General features: G+C 32.8%; 1 protein-coding gene across 1 annotated transcript in view; it reads left to right on the top strand.

Annotated features, from left to right (window-relative positions):
* The window catches only part of Dh44-R2 (Diuretic hormone 44 receptor 2), a 573,525-nt gene that overhangs the window by 426,096 nt on the left and 125,387 nt on the right, over positions 1-22,042 (top strand). The window contains exons 5-8 of the mRNA XM_089639080.1: positions 276-369; positions 1,370-1,450; positions 2,512-2,594; positions 19,889-20,008. Of these exons, the coding sequence (XP_089495206.1) occupies positions 276-369; positions 1,370-1,450; positions 2,512-2,594; positions 19,889-20,008 (378 nt within the window). The remainder of the gene's footprint in view (positions 1-275; positions 370-1,369; positions 1,451-2,511; positions 2,595-19,888; positions 20,009-22,042) is intronic.

A 22,042-nucleotide genomic window follows, 5' to 3' on the forward strand; every position in this document is an offset into this window, starting at 1 on the left:
TACACATTCACAAAACTATCATGTGTTCAAACCGGCACCAACCATACACATTCATAAAACTATCATCTGTTCAAGCTGGAACCAATCATACACATTCCCAAAATTTCATTGAAATTGATTAGCGTGTACGAATACAGTGATACGTGATTTTTATATATTAAGATAAATAAAATGCTTGTATAGTTAAATAATATAGTTAAGAAATAAATAGGTTATAGAAGTAAAATTTCTGCTGGCTCCTTTATATTAATAATATTCTGTATTTCTGTCTGCAGATGTCGGTTCAGAGAGATAACATCTCATGTCTGGTCCTGATGGTATTCTTCCATTACTTCTACCTGACGAACTTCTTTTGGATGCTGGTAGAGGGTGAGCTTTTCTATTCAGACTCAAAATATATTTGGTCGGAAAGAATGAAGATAGCTCTTAAAATGTACGGAACTAGGCAAATAAAGAAATCCTACTTTTAACAGTGGGTTGCACAGAATAGACTGGATAATATTTTGTATATATCCAATGAGAACGTAAAACCCGCACAGTATCGAAACTATGTGGATATCTCGATGTGTATTTAATGCAAAACCCCGACTTATTACATGAATAATTACGAGCTCACTAATTAGGCCCCATTAAAAGCAGCATTATTGTCTTCTAATTACTGGTGTTAACTACTACTGAATAAACGTACATTAAAAGTTTAATATACAAACATACATCTACATTATGAACATAACATGCGAGATATTCTATTGGTACATGCACTTACATATAACGGCCTAGTTAGTGTGAAGTGTAATCTTGTATATAATTTTTTCTCTCAATTTTTGGGACAACTTAACGAGTAAAACCTCAAATTGTAATATTTTACTATTGAAAACCATATTAGCAATTCCTAAACAAAAATTTGAAACAAAAAAATCAGAAAAAGATATGGTCACATCTAGGACACGAATCGAGGACCCTTGCCTTGCCGGGGCACCGTTCTACCAACTGAGCTAATGGGACCCTATTATTTAACTGTATCATATTTCGAATAAGAACTAACAACATTGTCTTCATTTTTCTTACCACAAGGCAAGATTCGAGTCCTAGATGTGAATGTCTTGTGATGTCTTCAATAATAAAATAAAGTTTTCACTCAATTTTCGGAATATTGAGGAAGTGTTCTCACATGCACGATTGTTCTCTCCACCCGCTAAGTGCTATTGTGGGTGGTGATAAGTGACGTCTTGGGATTTGAGACAGAGTTTGCCACAAGAGTAGGCGCGTGTAACACCATTTGGATATCAGCTCACTTTCCACCCTGGTTTCATTATTATTATTATTTTAAAACGCAATTTCTTGTTTAATAATGTAATTTTCTTTACAGGACTGTATTTATACATGCTCGTGGTAAAAACCTTCACTGGAGAGAACATCAAATTGAGGGTGTATGCTTCTATTGGATGGGGTAAGTTAAATGAGCTATTTACCTGAGAAAAACATGTAATAAATATATATATTTTTAATGGCTTTATTCTATATTTACTATTCTATTATTAATTCCCGGTTAATGTCCGGTATTAGATACAGCAGGTTCTTGAAAAAAATTAACTTCATTGCATTTCAATAAGAAAATGTCTACCCGTCGAAATCACGTTTATTAATTAAGTACCTCGATTTGTTTTCTGATTTATGATCCGCTTTTAATCACCTAAATGAAACCGGTTATTATTTCGGATTTGTGCCTAAAAAACTGCGTAGGCCCAAAGCGCATCGCGTCTTGTCTAATTACAGAGACAATTTTAACTCTCAAAAACCCCATAAACATTAATGGAATGACGTTCTTGGTATTTGTTATTCGATGGCTACACCAAAATTAAATGAAGAAAATCACAGTAAGAGCCATAACCTATATAAACACACTCTCCACCTGAACAACACATCTATCCTGAGCTGTCGGAAACTGTAATGTACTGGTGTTCTGTTTTATTATCTTAGTAGTATGAAATACACTTGAGATCAGGAGTATTCAATAAATGCTTTGGTTCGTCGAATATGTCGAGTATGAAAATTACAGTTAATGTCTTGAAGGACATACTTCCGTTATCAGAGACAGTGAGTTATTCTAACGAGGGAAACCGATGGAAGTGAGCTCCATACCTAGGGATTGGCTAGCGTCGGCTGTACTCGTAACCATTCGGGTACAACCGATAGTACAACAATATTTGGAAAAACCTTCAAAGTAAATTTACTGGATCGTAATAATATAGATCTACACTCTTCTACCGACGTCTGTTGGGCGTATCGAAATTACCAGCAAATACCAACGCTTTAGAAACGAGGACTAAAAAAACCAGGAAGCGCAATCCGCAAAGCGCAAGCAGAATCACGATAATTATTTGACTGTGAAAATATTTTAATATTCCTTTGAATAATATTTCTTTAAATCATTGTTTAAGTATAAATTCAAATAAAAAAAACTTAGAAGTATGTACTTACTTTGTGTAATATTTGGTGTTTTTGTTTCAGGAGCCCCAGCCGTATTCGTGACTCTTTGGACCATAGTAAGGGTGCTCGTGCCTATTAAAGTGGGGGCAGCTGAACTAACCGAAGTAAGTTATATTACGCAAATTTACTCAGGTATTTTCACGGTTCAAGTCTTACACTACACAAACACCTACAACTTAATTCGTCTATTTAGTCTTAAACTCTCCTTTACGACATTTTTCTTTTTTTCATATTCGGGTTTGATAAGATCGTATCAACATGACCTAATACTCAAAATAGTTTTAAAAAGTTACAAAATAGGGTTAAATTTGACAATGTAAGTTATTCCTAATCGTGTAATATGGTAAGTTTGTCTAACAATGTTTTAATTAAAAATAATCAACACTCAGTTGCAAAAAAATCCTGAAAATTGACCTTTGCAAACGAAACATGTCGCTTTTTTTAAGCAAAAAAGTGGTTTAAAATAAGTGTTGATTTTTTTATATATTGTAAGTGTTGAACTGTGCTAAGCAAGTAGCATAGTTTTCAATTCAAATAAATACATGTTTCTACCTTGTTTTTTAGTGTAAATCTATCCTATAAATCTATCCTATATCTTCAAAGTTATTTGGTAAAAATAGTTTTACATCAAAAATTGTCTTTAGTTCTCGCTCGATTATTGATACATATTTATTTTATTTTAGTTAGTTATTGTTGAAATCGTGCATAAAAAACAATCGTCGTTATGATGGTTGGTATAGTGTAGCTCTAAAGAAGATCACTGGTTTCCGTGATCGGCCTAAGCCATTGAGCAATTTTTTTCATACTATAAAATAACAAACAAATATATTAGACATTTAAAATTAAACATTTGATTACTTGCAGCCTTTAAGTAAGCCGTTAGAGAAATCAGAAAAATGGTCTTCTGTACAATTTGAAGCTGAGACAAAACGTTGACTGTATTTTCCAGGTGTAAAATCGATCAATAAAATGCAAAAGATTAAAGACGGGTTATTTCACGGGATTTGAAAAATTAATCAATTTTTAAAGTTGATTTCAAGTTCTGTGTAGGATCTATTCAAGTTCTATTATTGTATCATTATTGGTCAGGAGCTTCACAAAACTGAAATCATAACAGCAAAAAATTAAAGAATATAAGCTTCACAACTTGAAAATCATCTGTGAAATTTGATGAATTGTTCAAATTCTGTAAAACAACCCATCCTTAGTTATTTATCGTCAGGAATGTCCTCATTAAAAAATTCTCAATCAAAATCTACATGGCTCTTTGCCATTACGGTATCGGATGGGGCAGTACAAATGAAAATGTCGTAAAATTACTAATTAAATCCAAAAACCCATAATGAAAATTATTCTAAAAGTCCCTGTAAGAACTGGCAATGACGAAATTTTCAACAATCTTAACATCATGACTGTCTAATTGTATAACTCTATTCTAAAACAATACACGTTTATATTCATAAATACAAAACACGTGAAATTACAACTAACACGTAAGTATATTTGAAACATTTGGGCAAACAAAATTCCGATATTACTGAACTCTTTAACAATAATCACACTCTTATTGAAAACTCCAACATTCAAAACATATAACATTTAAATGTATGTTTTGAATGTTTTAATTCAATGTTATGACATTCAAAACTTATAACATTGAAATCTCAAATGAAAAGCTTGAAAATATACTGAAACAGAAACCACTCGACTGCACTAAAAATAAAATGTAACATATTTATAATTATTTCAGAAAATATAGCATATAAATATATTTATAGTAACTTTATACCATGGATATTACTAAATTGATGAATATGTAAATGAAGTCTCAGTGATCATTATGTCTAATTGTTTAAAAAAGGCAGATGATGAAACTTTTATTATTATATTATTTGAAATTATTATTTTTTTTCTTTAGGACAGTTTTATACTCGATAAACGATATATTATAGGTACTTCGTAAAACTATCTATCACAGGTAAAGCTGTCGTACCCTTAAATTAAATATACTTAATAAGCTGTCGTACCCTTAAATTAAATATACCATTCCTAAGAGAAAGTCCAGTTATATTCAATTTTTCAATTACGTCCTAAATCCTGTATCTAAATTTCGCCAATAAACAATTAGATAATGTTAATTATAATCTCAAGTGACCTACCAGATAAGTATTGTAATGTATATTTTCTCCATAAATAGTTAAGTAATAACATAGATCACTGTAGAAATGTATTATAAGTTTGTACAGCGCCCTTGAGGTGATTTTGCACAAAAACGGCGCTATACAAGTTATCCAATAATTATTATTATTTATTAATTCAACGTGTCTCCAGTTTGTACACAGCGTGCTTACTGCGTCATTACGTTTCCCAAATAGGTTACTTAAGGCCACGCATTCTGGATTTCTCCCGATTTATAACGTATTTCTCTTTAACATTGTAAGTTTTAAGTTCCTTAAAAATATATGCTTCTTTTGAAGATATTATTTATACATTTGTAAAGCCGAAACGGTAATTATATGAAATTCCCGCGATAGAAAAAAATCGTTTATTTCATTCGAGTCGTGTTTTATTAAATATTCTCTCCATTTTCACGTAATTATTATCATTTTTGAATGTTTGTAACTGAAGTGGTTTCCTTTTTAAAAACATCTATTTGAATTTCAATTTTGTTTTCGGTTATGAATTGTTGCAAATCTTTGAAGCGGAAATTAACCAATTTCCTGACATCTGATCGATCTGATAATCGGCAGATAGAATCTTTGTCGATGACAATGCATTCTATCAATTTTTAGTGGAAATCACGTATACACACGCGGATTTTTAAAAAATTTATATAATATGTACATGAAATTTTTTTTTTCAGTTTTTGACATTTTCAATGAATAAATTTACCTTTTCAATTAATAAAAAAAATCAAATCTAATGCCAATTGAAACAAACTTATCGATTCATAAGTGTTGTCTGCAATGTTCCGCTTCGGAACATATGATCAGTAGGAATATGCAACTAATATGGCCCATCATGTATGGCGGATTTAATTTTAAAATGAAATACTGCTAATTATTATTTGATAATTTAAGATAATATCAACAATTTTCAACAAAAATTTGAAACACATAATGATAATCTTCAATGAATAAATATTATAATGAAGGTTTAAGCTTCAATAAATAATACCAATTAATAATAAATTGTATATTTTTTGTTTCTTTGTCAACAACCGAACTTGTTCCTCATTTTTTTTCATAAACTTCTCGAACAGTCTCCGCAAAAGTTTCCCCGCATTTGTGATGATTTCAATAATAACAACGCTTTTTTCTTGTAAAGCGATAATTTTTTTGTAACCTAAATGACTACAGATGATTAATGTCAAATATAAAGGTTGCCAACATAAAAATTTCTGGATAATTTAAATCCAACGCGCACTTAATGCAGGTTTGGAGTAGGCATAGAGATTTTGATTTCGTCACTTAGCTGAAGCCACTAAACACTTCAGTACGATCTGTACCACGTGCTAACACACAACCAAACATCCACTGGACCACTTGAGATGCATTACGTTGAACGGAAATCATTGGATAGTTATTTATAACAGCCGTTATCTCAATACGTCTAAGAGAAATCGAGTTTAGAACAGAAGTAATAATTCTACGCCGACTCGCTGGAAGATTAGGCAGAAAGAACAGAACCTCATTCATGGAATGAACTGCCATTGAGATGCTATGCTATTATTATTATATTTGGATGATTTTTATAGCTCCGTTTTTGTGCGAAATCTCCTCAGTGACGCTGTACAAATATGTAATACATTTCTACAATGATTTATGTTGATAATATACAGTACCGGGTAAGTACCCGGTAGGTCACTTGAGATTAACACTTAATTAACATTATGTAATTGTTTATTAGCGAAATTTTTATAAAAGATTAAGTCATAATTGGAAGATTAGACATAATTGGGCTTTCGGGTATTTATTTTAAAAATATATATTTATGTACTTTATTTAGGGATTTTTTCACAACCGGGATTACGGTGCTAGTATTTATCAGTCTAGAGATTCCAGTGCTGGCACCGGGAATTTAAATTATTGTGTTTTTCGGATATTACATGTAGATTTTTAAGTAAATTACTATACATACATTATTAACTAAATTCCACCAATGTAAAAATAGCTACACAAAATGAAAAATCTAAAATCAGAAAAAATGCGTAGTACTATAAAAAAACATTCAATATTTTGAGAAGTAGATTTCTTGTAGAGAATATCACTGTCAGATGATCCGCATTATAATTGAGAAACAAAGAGAAGTAAAAACTCGTCTGTCTCAACAATCCCGGTGCAATCATCATTATTACAGGCGGCTAAACACCCACTCAAGCGATTGTTGTCATATTATATATTTTTGGATCACTAGATGATACCCGTGCTTAGACTGCTGAGGCCCCCGTTTTACAGTTTTATAAAATTCAACAAATTAAAAGGTGTAAATTATAAAATAAAATTAAAATGAAAATTAAAAATAATTACAAGATACGGTCGTATATCTTGTGCATAATGTTTTGTTGTTTAGTTATGAAATGCAGTTTTAATTTTCAAGATTTAAAAATGAGTACTTCTACTTTATTATAATCCTGTTAAAAAGGTGACAATATACCATTTCTCTATAAACTATCAGTATTTTCATAAAAGATCGGAACACGTATTCATGAAACGTTGGCAAAAGAAGGAAGAATCGCAAAACCAATAACCCAAAAATTAATCACCATATTTCTTTGGCCTCTCTGGGACTAGAAATCAAACGGTCACAAGGAGTTAATTGGCGACATCAGTTTATATCAAAAAGTTCACACTTCTAGAGATTATTTGTTCAGTGCTTCAGTCCAAACCCTTGGTGTTATCTTCAATTAGGGCCGATGGTAATTATGTTTGCTCGACATTGCTTTGTGCAGAAGGGTTTTGAATTTTCCGCGAAATTCACCATCTTTGTTTCTGAAAATATATATTTTTATTAAATTCAAATTTCTGTTTTTAATTTCTTCTCCTGTTGTGGGTGGAAGGGCGAACTAGGCTGTGGCATTCCTACAAACTTCCTACTAACTTTTCCACAAATAAGAATTTGTTAGATTCGTTTTAATTAGTTTAATTCGTTTCGTTAATAACCAGCAATTGCAAAACATGTTTACCCTCTAAGAATATATTCATAACAATGCTATGGCTTTTCCTGGTATCTCCTTGCGAGCCACGGGCAAGCCGGAGAAACTAATTAGAAACAAGATAAAAGTAGCCGACATTGCTTTCGCAATCTCTACATACAAAAATATGTCTGGCTTTTACCTACAAGCGCCTAGGGGGCGCAGGACAGGTGGAATTCATATGGTGGCATCTTTCGTTGGGAAAGAGACGCGAACGCCATTTTCTCGTAATCCGGATATAAATATTATACGGGCGTTTAACTACGGGATAGTGAAACACTTTACTCATAATCACTGCCGAATGGTATACCAGCCGTATTTGTAGCTTTCCGATTTATATCGGCTGGCCCCTTAGCGTCAGTATAGGGCCGGCAACATTTATGTTAAAATATCATAAAATACTTATCTGTAATATTATGATAATAATAATGTGATATGACAGTACTAATCTCAAAAGGATTCTTTTGCCAATGATGCCAATCTGTAGACATTCATAAATAACCTTAATGATTATCAAATTGCAGGATGACTTAAATAGCGTAGATATCGATAGTCAAAATAAGTCGTAAGGTTGGAAGGTTTATATCATAAGTGTAATAAGTAAAATACGTTATTACAGTAGGTAGAGACATGTAAAATATTTTAGTTGATGTACTTTATTTACTAAATTTACTATAATGGTTCGCCAAGGCAAAGACCAGAGATAAAAAATTGTCTAAAAGCCCGGAAAAGAAAACCATGTTGCCGATGCACTATCAAGGATTAAAGTGAAAAAATTCTACCGTCAATCAATTATGAAGCGGTGGGGTTAGACTAAAACAACTACCCAGAACTCATCGCAAGCAGGAACACCGAGACTTCTCTGCTTTTGGAACGAGTCCAGATTCTCGGAAGTTCTACAACTTTTTGGTGACATATGTCCATAGGGTTACAAGACCATATGTTCATACCTAGGTCTTGGAGGCAACGTATACTTGATAACTTGTCACCCTGACATCGGAAGAACCCATGAAACACTGAAACAAATGTTCGTTTGTCAAAGATGCAGCGGGACGTAAAAGAGTTGGTCGCAACGTGTATATTATGCCAGAAAGCCAAAGTAAATAGGCATACCCACAGTTTTATTGGAACGCTCAGGGAGAGATTTAGAAATATAAATATTGATATTGTGGGTCCATTGCCGCCATCAGGTAGGAAGTCGAAGAAGTTATTCTCATTTAGTTAATCAAAAGCAAAATTTCCGAAATCTTGACATCTGTAAATAGGTATGTATCAGACGCAAGTCTTTTACATTGACTGTAAATAAGGGGTGCTGAATCTTCTAGTTGGTGAGCTGCTTTATGTTCAGGGCCTTTTCCGGTTGCTGTGATTTCGTATATCCAAGGAGAGAGCAGTAGGTAGTCCAAGGAAGCGCAAGGTCAGAAGTCAAAGGCGGTTGTAGTGGTTCCAGCGGGAGAAGCAGTCCAGAGTGAAGCGGTCAGAGTAGATGTCGGAAGAGAGAGAGTTAAGATCGCTTTACGCGCGGTATATATAGGACTAGCGGGGGCGTGCACACATCAGTCTGCGCGCGTCTGAACCGCCCCGCGTAAATGAGGTGCATCTTTGTGCAGCTTCGTGTGTTTTCATATGACTTTAATAGTCAATATTAAAATTATTTATTCAACAGTACTCTTTACGCCGCTTCATCTCATGAAAACTGCCTAGCATTTTTAATGTTTTTATAATAAATTGTACAATATGAATCAGTGGGTCCTCAGACCGACAATGGTGTGAGGAAATCCTTATAACTACTTAATATTAATGTTTACATATTTCAATATTACTTTACAACATAGACAAAGAGAAGCAAATTGGAATATGGGAGTGTTATCTGGAACCCACATTATATAAAATATTCTAAAAGTATTGAATCTGTGCAAAAAAAATTCCTAAGACTGTTATCATATAAACTTGGATTAAATGCCTCACTCAAATCTTATGAAGAACGTCTACTAAACTTCAAATTTACGACATTGGAAAAAAGAAGACACTTTGCAGACTTAATATGTTTATATAAAATTATTCATGATAAACTTCTTACCACTAATTGTCTGAGCAATATTCATATTAAAGTCCCTAATAGACATAATTTAAGGAGCCAAAATATATTCCATATTGATATATTTAATAATAATATTGCATATTTCAATCCACTATCTAGAATGTGTCGTCTGTACAATACAGTAGAATGCGACCTTATAGATATATTCGCAAACAGTCTCGCATATTTTAAAAAACAAATCAACCATCTTCTACCATGATATGTTATGGAGAACAGTTAAGAGATATAATTGCTTTATTATTTTCTTTACTTTTCTTCCTTATCCTTTCTCTGTACATTTAATATATTTTATATTCCATACTTAATATTCATGTTTTATATTTCTTTTTAATTATTATTATATTTGTATTTTTTTTTCTTTCACCACTAGCATCTCCGCCTAATATCAACTAAACCTTGTTTACGCATGCTTTGAACATTTTTAATTGGGGTGTTAATATCTGTGCACATTCCCACCGAAATAATATAAATGTAATAATTGTTAACACTCTGTAAATGTTTCAAACAATAAATAAAAAAAATAAAAAAAAAAAATAGACGCGAGTCCAGCCTTTCAACCTGTATATTTTTGTTTAGCATTATTGCGTCGAGACTCACGCAAATCTAACATTAATTTGCGCAATTATTTATGAAAAGAGAAATATTTCTAGCATTATCGTGCTTTGCGGTGATTGACTGGCCGTCGCCGTTCACTGTTTGGCTTGGCTTCGCCTGGGCAAAGGAGAGGGGATGCGACGTAAATACTGGGTCCACGGCTTGCGATGTGCCCAGTGCTCTCCAGCCGGGGAGGGGATACCACGTAAATACTGTGTCCGGGCGCGCGTTGTGTTCAGTACTCGCCGGCCGGGTAAATACTAGCTTTCTTATCCCTCATGCGTTCGATACAAGGTATTAAAATACCAAATTAGATTCCCCTATCTTAACAGGCGGATTGAAATATTTAGAGCACAGGCGTCAGGTAGGTATGCTGTTATTGTTCTACCGGTATTACAATAGAAGATGCTCCAAGGAACAAGCGTCATTGATCCCATCGGCACCAATGCATTACCGGGAAACACGCGCGTCCAACATTTATACACGGTTGACATTAGTCACATTAGAACGGGTCGCTTCTACGACTCGTTCTTGAGTTCAAAGGCTCGGCTGTCAAACGATTTGCCAGCCTCTGTGTTTCCTTCCTCCAATAACGTGTGTCTCTTCAAGACCCATGTTCACTCCTTATTCTCCCCATAAAGACCCTCCACACAGCATCCCCAGAGATGTCATAGGTCCTAAGGGAAATCATTTTCACATCACCACATATAAACATACCAACGGAAATTAAATACAAATTATATCTCGAAAATTATGATTTTTGTGTTTAATCGGTTGATTTTTTTCTTCCCATTTTTTCGGCTTGAAAGTCTTTTTTCAATCTTCAATTTTATATAATAAAATGTTACAGTTTTGGTACGCAGAGTAAGATTTGTCATTTTATGAAAAACACGCGAGAACTATTGATACTAAAGTAGTATCAACTTTTAAACCATTGGAAAAAATATTGTAAAAAAAATCAGTTTTAATTTTGGCCTGAAGGGTTAATAATACGAGTCCAAGTGATTAAGATTTGAGAGTCTGTAATTTCAATCACAATGTAATCCCATCAATGGTACACCTTTTCAGAAACAAGGTGACAATGGAATTCAGATATCTCTACTCTAGGACTAAAACATAGAAGGGAAGATGCCTAAACCAGGATTCTCGTCCTTAATCACCAGAGCCAAGATACATTAATATTTCTGTAGATTTATGAACTAAATCAAAACGTGGTCATTGTATTCGGTTAACCCAAGGAGTCCTGAGAATAGTCAATTATTCTATCTATGTGTATTATCAGAGGCGGACTAGCTCAGTGGTAATGACTCTTTTATCCAAAATTCATTAAAAATAATATTCCTAAAATCTAATTACCAATGCAAACTATCTTTATAAATACTTTATGTTGACGATTCTTGATATACAGGATGTTGAATTGAACTTTAACCAGTGATTCCTGACCTTATTTGGAGAAAAAATATAATGGTAATTTTGGTCTTAGGTGGATTTGATTTGTTTAAAAAAAAATTTTTTTTTTTATTTATTGAAACAAAAAACCTTGACACGTCATTTCGTAACTAGACATCTCAGCAGAGTAACCGCAATATGACACTAAACTGTCCAATATTTACTGTTTTTTGTTATGTTTTTCGATAAAGAAAAAATTCAACTCATGAAAAACAAATTTTAACATAATACTTCTTTTTTCAATTCTCGATCTTTTGAGCCAGCCAGTAGATAATTTCAAAGAAAAAAGGCTCTTAAGCTGCTATGAACATTTAAAATGCCTTGAACTTAAAAAAAATGGTTTTAAAGCAAATTTAACCTTTTCCCCCAGAGACTGGGTCAACTATGCTAACGCGCCAAAACACGTTGTAGGAACGACATTACTATATTAACGACTGTAATGTCATCCAATTTCAGAGAATTGCGTTAGTGTGCGTGTGTGTATGTGGGATTGCCACCAAAATTTGATGGCATGCATTGTCATCGACAACGATTCTATCTGTCTATATATCATTCTATCTGTTTTATTTAAAAAAAATACTAAAAATAAAATAAAATAAATAAAAATAATAATTAAAAATAAATAAATAAAAATGATAACAATTAACAATTTGTAGGCTTTTTAAGACAGTTAAAATACAGTTTAATTAAAATAAAAAAACTATAGCAGACTAAAGGTCATGCGATGACCAGTGTTTTTTGATATAGTGTCCTCTGCGTGCAGTTTTATCTTTTATAAGCATACACTTTTTAATATAAGTGTGTTTTTCGGAAGTGACTTGCCAGGTAAGTATGTTTTGGTATCTTTTCTAAATAACAAATGTAGATCCTAGGAAATAAATTGTACAGCGCCCTTGAGGTGATTTTTCACAAAAACAGCGCTCTACAAATTATCCAATTATTAATATTATTATAATCTATTTTTAGCTCGATCGAATGTTGAAAAGTGGCATAAATTTCACATTTTCAAGATTTACATTCTTTCTTTCATTCACGAAAAAAAACGGTCACCGAAGACCAATATGCTTTGTATTTTTTTAATTCCAAATAGCTCTAAAATCACTGCTGCAAGTAGTAGTTCTCTTAACACTTTGTATATTGATTACGCTTCGGTGCGTGCTTTTCTGACGTTTGTTACTTTTAGCATTGCATTTTGGTGTGTGTTTTTTTGCATTAAGTTAATTAAAAATAATAATAATACATGGTAATGTCAATATGAGTTTCATTGCGTTATGTTGGCAACTACTATTATTATACTGATTCTTCCTTATTGGACATTCAAAAGATTTGATATTTCAAAATATGTCATGTTTTACGCTTTCTCTTCGAAGTAAACTGATGAATACATAAATAAAAGTAGAAAATTAAATTTAAATTTTCGCTATTTTACATTTATGATCAAATAATTAATGTCGAGCCTGCGTGACATAGTACTACGACTTAGGACATAGAGTTGTTTGTTTTATTCTATTGTCGTTTATTAATTCATTAGAATTTGAGCTTCACTACTCTGGATATTGGTTTTAACATTGATCGTAAAGTTTTGATGATTCTTATAAGAATAGCTTTTCATTTGTTCGTTCAGTAACTAAGCCCTTATTGTTTACTTGTTTACGATCCAGGATTAAAGACTTTATTTTTATCATGTTACAAGATATTTTCAATATTATAAAGCATATTTTTTATAGAAAATCAATAAAAAATATCTTTTTTTTCAATTGAATTGTGATTTACAATCCGCTCCTGTGTGATTTAAGTCTATTGGACCCGCACCTAGGATTTACATACTCAAATACAGGGCTGAAATCTTCACTAGACAATTGAATTCCGGCTTTACTTATCACACTCAGTCAGGAGTGAACTCTCAGAACACTTAAAATAATAATTTAATTGATAAATTGAAGGGGCAAACCCTGATACGTCAAGGGTATTTATAGTTGGAGTCGGAATGCCCTCTGAAACGAAATTGATATTCTCGCAAGTTTTATTTTACATCTCAATACCACGACCAGAGCTTCCGAAAATCCCGCACATGCCTATCAGAAGAAAATAATTAATGCCATAGTTGTCAGGTGTTCAAAGTAGTCCTGGTTCCTAAATTGACCGTGGAATACCCGCTCATTGTTACCCGCTCACGAACCATAAATAAGCGAGCGGGTTGCTTCTTCAACAAAGATTCGATCGTCAGCATTTGCTTTTTGACATGTGACGGGTGATGGTGTGAAAATGATTAAAAATGAATGCTTTTTGTAAACTGGGCATCTCAAATCTCGTTATCGCGACACACAAATAGAGATCGTAGATAACTGAACTGATGTCTAAAATAGACTATATTTTACTTATTACCTATCTACGTCAAATGAAAGTAACAGATAAAAAAGATCGGTTGATGCGCACTCATGTTGATTTCTCTTTTCTACTCTATGGCATTTTTTCCATTTATTTACGGACAAATAGTCCGTTAACAATATAATATTTTTAACACGAATAAGAAACAAAGATGGCAGTGAAAAGTGAACATATATAAATGATGAGCAATGAAAATATACAGATAATACAAAAAGTACAGGTGGAGGACAATCACAAGTGTTACATGACAATTACAGTGAATGAATAAGGTTTAAAGGGCTTTAAAAATGACACATTACGTATTGACTGTCGAAATTCATTTAGGTTTACACCAAAAAATTCAATGCTTCGACTTGATGGTGAGTTTACAAGTCTCGACATTCTGAACAAAGTAGAATGGAAACCATAATTAGTGAAATGTTTATTGAGGAACAGCAAGGAAGGGACGTTAAACTGGATGAGACGCAAAAAACCAGGTGTGTCAGTAATACCGTTGATAATTTTGAATATGCAAATTAGATAACAGTCCCTTCAACGCTTTTCTAAAGAAGAAATGTTTAAAGCTTGTTCAATTTCATCGTATGAGTACTCGCCTCTTTCAAGTCCCAACCTCCAAGCAATTAATATGTGTAAAAGAACCCGATCGTGAGAGACCCGGGTGGTAAAATGATCGATCGGTCCAGCTTTAGCCCACGAAAATACCTATATAAACATTACCTTGTTTAAAATCAAAATTCGATTGCTTTTCTCAAAACGATGCAAATTATACCGGATACAAGAAACAAGTATAAAATAAAATGATAAATAACTAAATTATGCTTTTCAACCCCTTAATTATTCTTCTTCCTCAAAGGCGTCCAACAGATAACACTAATTAACGAAAGTGGTTCAGCTTTATGTTCCCACAGTCTTCCCCCTAAAGGCCGCTAATAAGTTTCCAAAGGCGAAAGTTTTACGGCGGTAAAGCGGAGTTCAAAACGAATTTTAAGCAGACGTTATTAGACAAGTCACTTTCGTTGAATGAAATTGCGCTTATTTTAAAACGATTTCGGAATCACTTACGGAATCCGCTTATTTGTATTTTCAAGGCGGGTGGAATTAGACTGTCATGTCGGATAAATAAAACTTTTTACATAATAACGAAGCAGCGATCTCTTAATATTCTATCACTAGAATCAATTTGAAGGTTACAAAGATCCATTGGCGTTCACGCAGAATGTATGGAGTAGGTAAATGTGTATTAGTATAGCCTGTATGGAAAGGAAGTTCCAGTATCGAATCCTGCAACTGTCCAACCTGTCCAATGTAACCATTCTAAAATATATATTGAAAAAGTCCAGCATAGATTCCTTAGGTATATTCATTTTAAATTAGGTATTCCAAGAGAATCCGTGGACTATAATTTGTTATTGAACTGGACTAATCTCGTAAATTTATCAGATCGCAGAAAAATCTGTGATCTATTAATATTATATAAAATAATTCACTCGGTCCTAGATACCCCTGATTTAATAGAGCTAATACGATTTCATTGCCCTGGTCGCGCTAACAATAGACTGACTCTACCGTTCTACTATAATAACACACATACATTATCACATTATTACTCACCAATCAGTCGATTACACATTTTGGGAAATGAACATGCCGACATCGGCGACATTTATTTCTTAAAATTAGCGCAATATAAACATGCACTCAAAAATTATTTTTCCATAATGTAACTTTATATACGCAATATGGAGATGTTGAAATGAAATGATGATGTTTCTCATTGTTATTTTTTTGTTATTTTTGGTTGTGATACACAAAATAATTGTATGTTATTTTTAAGTTTAAAACTACTATAATGTAATGATATTATTTGTCTTACTTTGTACTCTATTATATGTATATTTATGAAAGGCAGTATAGCCGTTTATGTATTTAAAATAAAATAAAATAAAAATAAAATAACCATGACCGGAATAATTAATGCAAGAAGGAGAAGATGTCAAAACCAACTTTTCAAACTCATAATATGTTTAGTGTGGCATAAAGGAGACCGCGAAAAATAATTTTATAGATGTAGCATCTTGAAGCTAGCATATTTGCGGACTCAACTGCGACTTATGTTCCAGTAACCCAGATTTGAAATATTGTTAAGTACTGTCCATCGAGTTTGGCGTATGCGAAGAAATTAATTTTCCCATATAACATAGTTGACATTGTTTTGGGACTAATCCTAGGCTTATCCTAGCTGCTCCTTCTAACACCAACTTATAATGTAGAGTCGCAGTTTCGCACCACCAATTAGTAAATCTTCACGAAACATGACACAATAAGTAGCGGCCGCAACTGGGTATCGAACCAGGATCTCTGTCTTACCGCACCAACGCTCTAACCGCGAAGCAATTATTGAGACTTGATTATATTCCGCCATTTTTATTGGAAAATTTATAGACTTTGCCCCAACAGATCTGTAAAATCGGTATTTCCGTTGGGTTAATCTTAATTATTTCTGATGAACGTATTACTAAAATCTAAATTTTTTTATTGAGATTTTAGCAATACTTTCTTAATCCTCTACACTCTTTATTATTTATACCTTGGAAAGTTACTAGTTCATCGTCTACACAAATAACATCTGGTGTTTACCGTAAATTTTTATGGTTGAAGAACGTATTACTATTTGTTTAAGCTGTTTTACATAAAATATTTTAATTTTAAGGTCCTGATTTTTTAATCTTAAATATAAATAACTTAACTTCGTGGGATCGCTCTGGTAACATTTGAGTTTTCAGTAATACTTTCATCAGAAATAATTAAAATGTGAGCGTTGAGCAAATCCCCGTTATTAGAGTCTTCGTCGCCTTAAGCAATCGTTCGATAATGTTTTTTAACAAATTTATTTTCATTTTTCCTCAAGTGCAGTTGTTTAGGTTGGCTATCATCAGTCCCCTGATGATAGCCAACCTCCAATATGGAAGAGTAGAGCCTACGTACAGTCGATAAAATGAACCAATTATTATTCAATATCATCGCAAATTTTTTAATATTTTCTTTACAGTACGTAATATATTTGCTTTTGAAAGTCACCCGAGCGTAGAATAAGTATAATAACGCTACAAAGTATTATTTATGGACAAAGAAAATTAGAAGTCCATAACAAAGTAGTCTTAACAGTTCTCATTTTACGTTTTTTTGACTCACAGTGTTTAAACTTGAATTAAGCCAGACTTCCCGGTAATTTTCCACTTAAATTTTAATCACCGGAATCGAATTCAAACTTTTTTGAAACATTAAATAATTTTCATCGTAAACATTTACGTTAATAATCAGTTTAAAAACTGTTTTGTTATTAGTAATTCAATATAATTCATCAAGAAACTTAGCTTTTTAACTTTCATCTGATATAAAACGTTGTTTTGTCTACCCAAAGTCAATGGAATTATAGCATTAGAAAATTTGGGGATTTTTGTAGCTGTGAGGAGGATATTAATTGGAAATTCACTGAGGCCCTGATTTAAAAGTCTTTTAGAATTAGAAGAATTTTATAAATTTTTTTTTCAAGCCCTGAGGAAAAAAAATCTCTGGGGATGTTGTTTGGAGGATCTTTTTAGGTAAAAGAAGCAGATAGTGTTCTGAGAAGGAAAAGGGTGTGACTGTGGTTAGGAATATGGACGTGTCCAGGAGTGACGGACGTATGAATACATCGAGGGTCGAGAGAAAGTCTGGCTGGAGAGAGGTGAATAGGTCTCCCTTAACCCATCCGCCGCCAAGACCTACACAAACCTCACCACATGAACCCGGATACCTCTGCTAAGTGACTATGGCAGGGATGTTCGTTATCCAATAAATGATTCCCGGAGCGGCGGTACCCTAAGATCTATACCGATCTTGTGAAAGAACGCAAATCAGAGGAAAATTCCCCAAATTATCGCTGGATTTGGAGTCTGGATTTGTTATGATAACCGTAATGTGTGGAATTCATTAATTTATTTTCTGGAAAGGAAAACTAGTCTTGTTATTTTTACGTCTCTTTTACTTTGTAACTCATTCTCTTTGGTCACTCATTCTGGAATTTAGGTTCACGAATTTTCTACACCCCAAAATAAATGTACCTACTTCCTTGACAATTTTTTTTCTCTAGTTTTATGCGAATCTATAATACTATGTTTTACAATTTAAATTTCACCGTAAGATTATTTAAATAATTTAAAACCATGTGGTGGGAATGTTAAAAAACATATTAAATTAGACTTGTAATCTTTATGGTGATTTGTTTTGGGGGTATTCTTTAGCCAAAGTTTCGGACAACATTGCAGTGTCTATCATCAGGGCAGATGTGTCCATCTCACGTGTCACATCTTCCCTGATGATGGACACTGCAATGTTGTCCGAAACGTTGGCTAAATAAATAAATTCTTTATTCCAGGATGTGGGGAGGTTAGAACAATCCCACACATCCCATAGAGTGTATAAAGAAGGAGGTAGCGCTACACGGCATAATACCCCGAAAATAAATCACTATAATACTTTTTGCCGTGAAAATCTCAAATCCATACCCTTGTATTCTTGTTTCCTACACATTTTTTTGTTGTTTTAAAACTCAATTTTAAAGGTATATAATTCAGTTAATCCTATTCAAACTCTAATTGTGGATTAATGGATATTTTTTGTGGATTTACATTGCATTATAATTTACTTGTCGACGTGTTTCCCTGAATATTTACCTAATGAAATATTACCACACCAAAATATTTACTTCATGAAATATATTCCCGCACCAAAATATTGTTTGCTTTTGCTTTAACGTTTGTAAAAAATTTATCAACTAATGTCTTATGAATAGAGTCATTATTTATTGTTTTTGTGTTTAATTCATAGAACTCCATTTATTTTTTTGAAAATGAAAAAGATAAGTACAATCTTATTATTAAGTTTTGCCAGTATTTTAATTTTGTGACAACTGTTCCATTTTATTTTTATATTATTTACTTTCACCTTCATTTTATAATACAAAATATTTTATTTCTATATTATTATTCTCATTAATGGAAATAAATAATAAATAACATTAAAGTCTTATTTGTTGATATCATGATTCGTGTGATATTGTTAATTCTGAATTTGTAATGTGATATCGACAAATATCACCCTTAGTAAGTTGGTCGCAGTGGTGTGGACGCAGGACTCAGGATTTTTGGTTGCAGTGGTTTAAGACGCCTGTGTAAGACAAGAGAATCTGGGCTCAACTTAGTTGTGACTGTTAAATTTTTATTTTTCCCTGTCTTATTCTATTTCATATTTTGTTTAGATTTATTAGGATATATATAGATGATCAGGAGGTTTTGATGTTACACGGAGAAAAATGTGTATTGCTAATTTATTTTCTAAGAATATTTTCTTTTCCTGTTAAACTTTTAGTAAAAGAGGCATGTATTATAACGATGTCGGGACACGTGTTCAAATATATTAAGAATATACTAAAAGTTATCAGGGAATGGCCTGAAATCCCGTTTTTAACCTAAATACGAATAATTTAAAGAGATTTTTAATAAACCAGCAATACTCAGTTTTCTACCTAAACATCTCCGGGTATAATGTGGAGGTAATTTTAATGTATGTGTACTTGAATTTGCGTTCGATTATAATTATCAATTGACTTATTGTAATTGTAATTGTTTCAGCTTGCAGGGATGCCCAACGTGTGCCTGTTCATGCGTGAGCACCCCTGCGATTGGATCTACAAGGCCCCCGCAATGGCAGGACTGGCGCTCAATCTGCTCTTTCTGATCAGGATTATGTGGGTAAGTTGTCGACCACTGTCTCAATACAACCAGTATTTTTGACCTATCTTTATGAAATGAAAAACGCCAGTACATCCAATAAATCTATATATTTTTCATATACCTACTAGAAGTACTAGATAGGTAGTATGTTCCATTTTACACTACGGTTGCAAGAACTAACTATCAAATTTGTTTATTTATTTATTAACGGGTTATGTCTAATTGTAAAATATTCCATATTATCTGAAGTTAATGCAAGGAGAAATCTAAGAATATAGGATAATTAAAAAAATACTGCCGTGACAAAAATAAGGCATAAAAACAACAAAATTCAGGTCAAGACAGGAACAGAGTTTTGATAGAGTTCACGATGTCAAATTCAGAATGAGCAAATTATCTTACAACTAATTTTTCCCATATTTTTGGCAGCTACCTTTTTAAATGGAAACAAAGTTTCTAATGAAATTAGTTTGTAACCTACATAGTGTGTCGGATAAACATATCCGGTTTTCATTTATATGGGATACCTTAACCCTTTTAAAAGTGTAATATTATTTTTTTTACCCATCAATGTAATATTATTATTTTTTTAATGATAAACTATATTTTAATGATAAACGATAGTTCATAAGACAAAGTTTTATGCATAGCACAGAGGATAAAAAATTATTATAAGCAATAATTAGTCGCCTGAAATATCAATATAAATTGAAAATATCTCCCGAGTAAAAATAAATGCCGCCAACGGGAATTGAACCCGTGCCTTCTGATGATAAAAAATATAATAAGCAATAATAGTTATATGCCCGTATGCTCATTTTTAACACTCCCATTCAGAAAGCAGGTAATCTACTTAACCCAAACGGGAGTTTTGGACAATATCTAATTTCTAGTTTTTTTATCGCATATCCACATAATAATTTAGATACCCTTAGACTACACGATAATCAAATTCATTATCCGTTACCTACTATTTTTTACATTAAATAATAACAAATCTATCAAATTACCTCCGTCTCCCCGCGAATTACCGCCAGTATATTTATTTGATTAAAAATTTCTTGCCGCAAACAAACCACGAATGCAGTCATAAAATATGCATTTTACTGGAAAGGGCAATAATAGTGTATTACTAGCTCCGCGGATTTTTTGCTGCTAGGGCGGCACATAGTTGGGCTTCTTCGCCCATTTTAAGTGATACTAACAACCAGTGGCGGTTCGTGGTCTTTTTAACAGGGGGTTCAGAAATTCAAGAGAAGATAAACATATCTAATTAAAATTTACTTACTGTTGTCCTTCGTCAAATAGTCGAATACGGCAGCAGTCACACAACTTAAATAAAGTTAGTGGGAGGGGTACCTACATATTATTGTTTTTAAATCACTTTACACTAGACACAATTATTAGATAATGAGAAAAGTTTTATAGGAATTAAATTGTTTAATGTTTTTATAGCACTCAATGTAGGTATGTTGCTAATTATTATTGTTTTTAGAGAAGAATAATTTTGTAGAATATATAATAGATATTTTAAAACATAAAAAAAAACAAATAAAGGTGGCACGAAATAAATTTAGTTTTTTTTTTCACTTATACAAAAAATCCATGCGCCCACTTTTTGCATTTGAAAACACTTCAATTACGCGGGTATTAAAATCAGGTATAGAGGTTATCAGTTCCTTCTCTATACTAATCATACACAGGGCATTTAAACGGTCTTGGGTCATTGTATTTCTAGAAAATGTCTTTACTTTGATGAGTGTGGAAAAGCAGCGCTCACTTTCAACCGATGTCATTGGTATCGTGCAAATGATTTTGAGTAATGTAAGAGTTTCACTGAAAATGGACTGTAAAGAGCATTCTTCAAGATATTGCAGTATTGAGAGGGCTCCATCGGCACCGTACAGTTCTTCGCAACCATATAAAACAATCAGTTCGTTTTTTAATTTGACATTTTCGAGGAAATTGTAGGTTTTCACTGTCTGCGTAAAATCTGATTCGGTTAAAATCGGTCTACTTCAATAGGTAGTAGATTTACAAATGCCATAAGCA

Source organism: Hesperophylax consimilis, chromosome 13 (genome assembly GCF_061612785.1).
Source record: "Hesperophylax consimilis isolate HC1 chromosome 13, BYU_Hcon_1.0, whole genome shotgun sequence".
NCBI classification, from domain to species: Eukaryota; Metazoa; Arthropoda; class Insecta; order Trichoptera; family Limnephilidae; genus Hesperophylax; species Hesperophylax consimilis.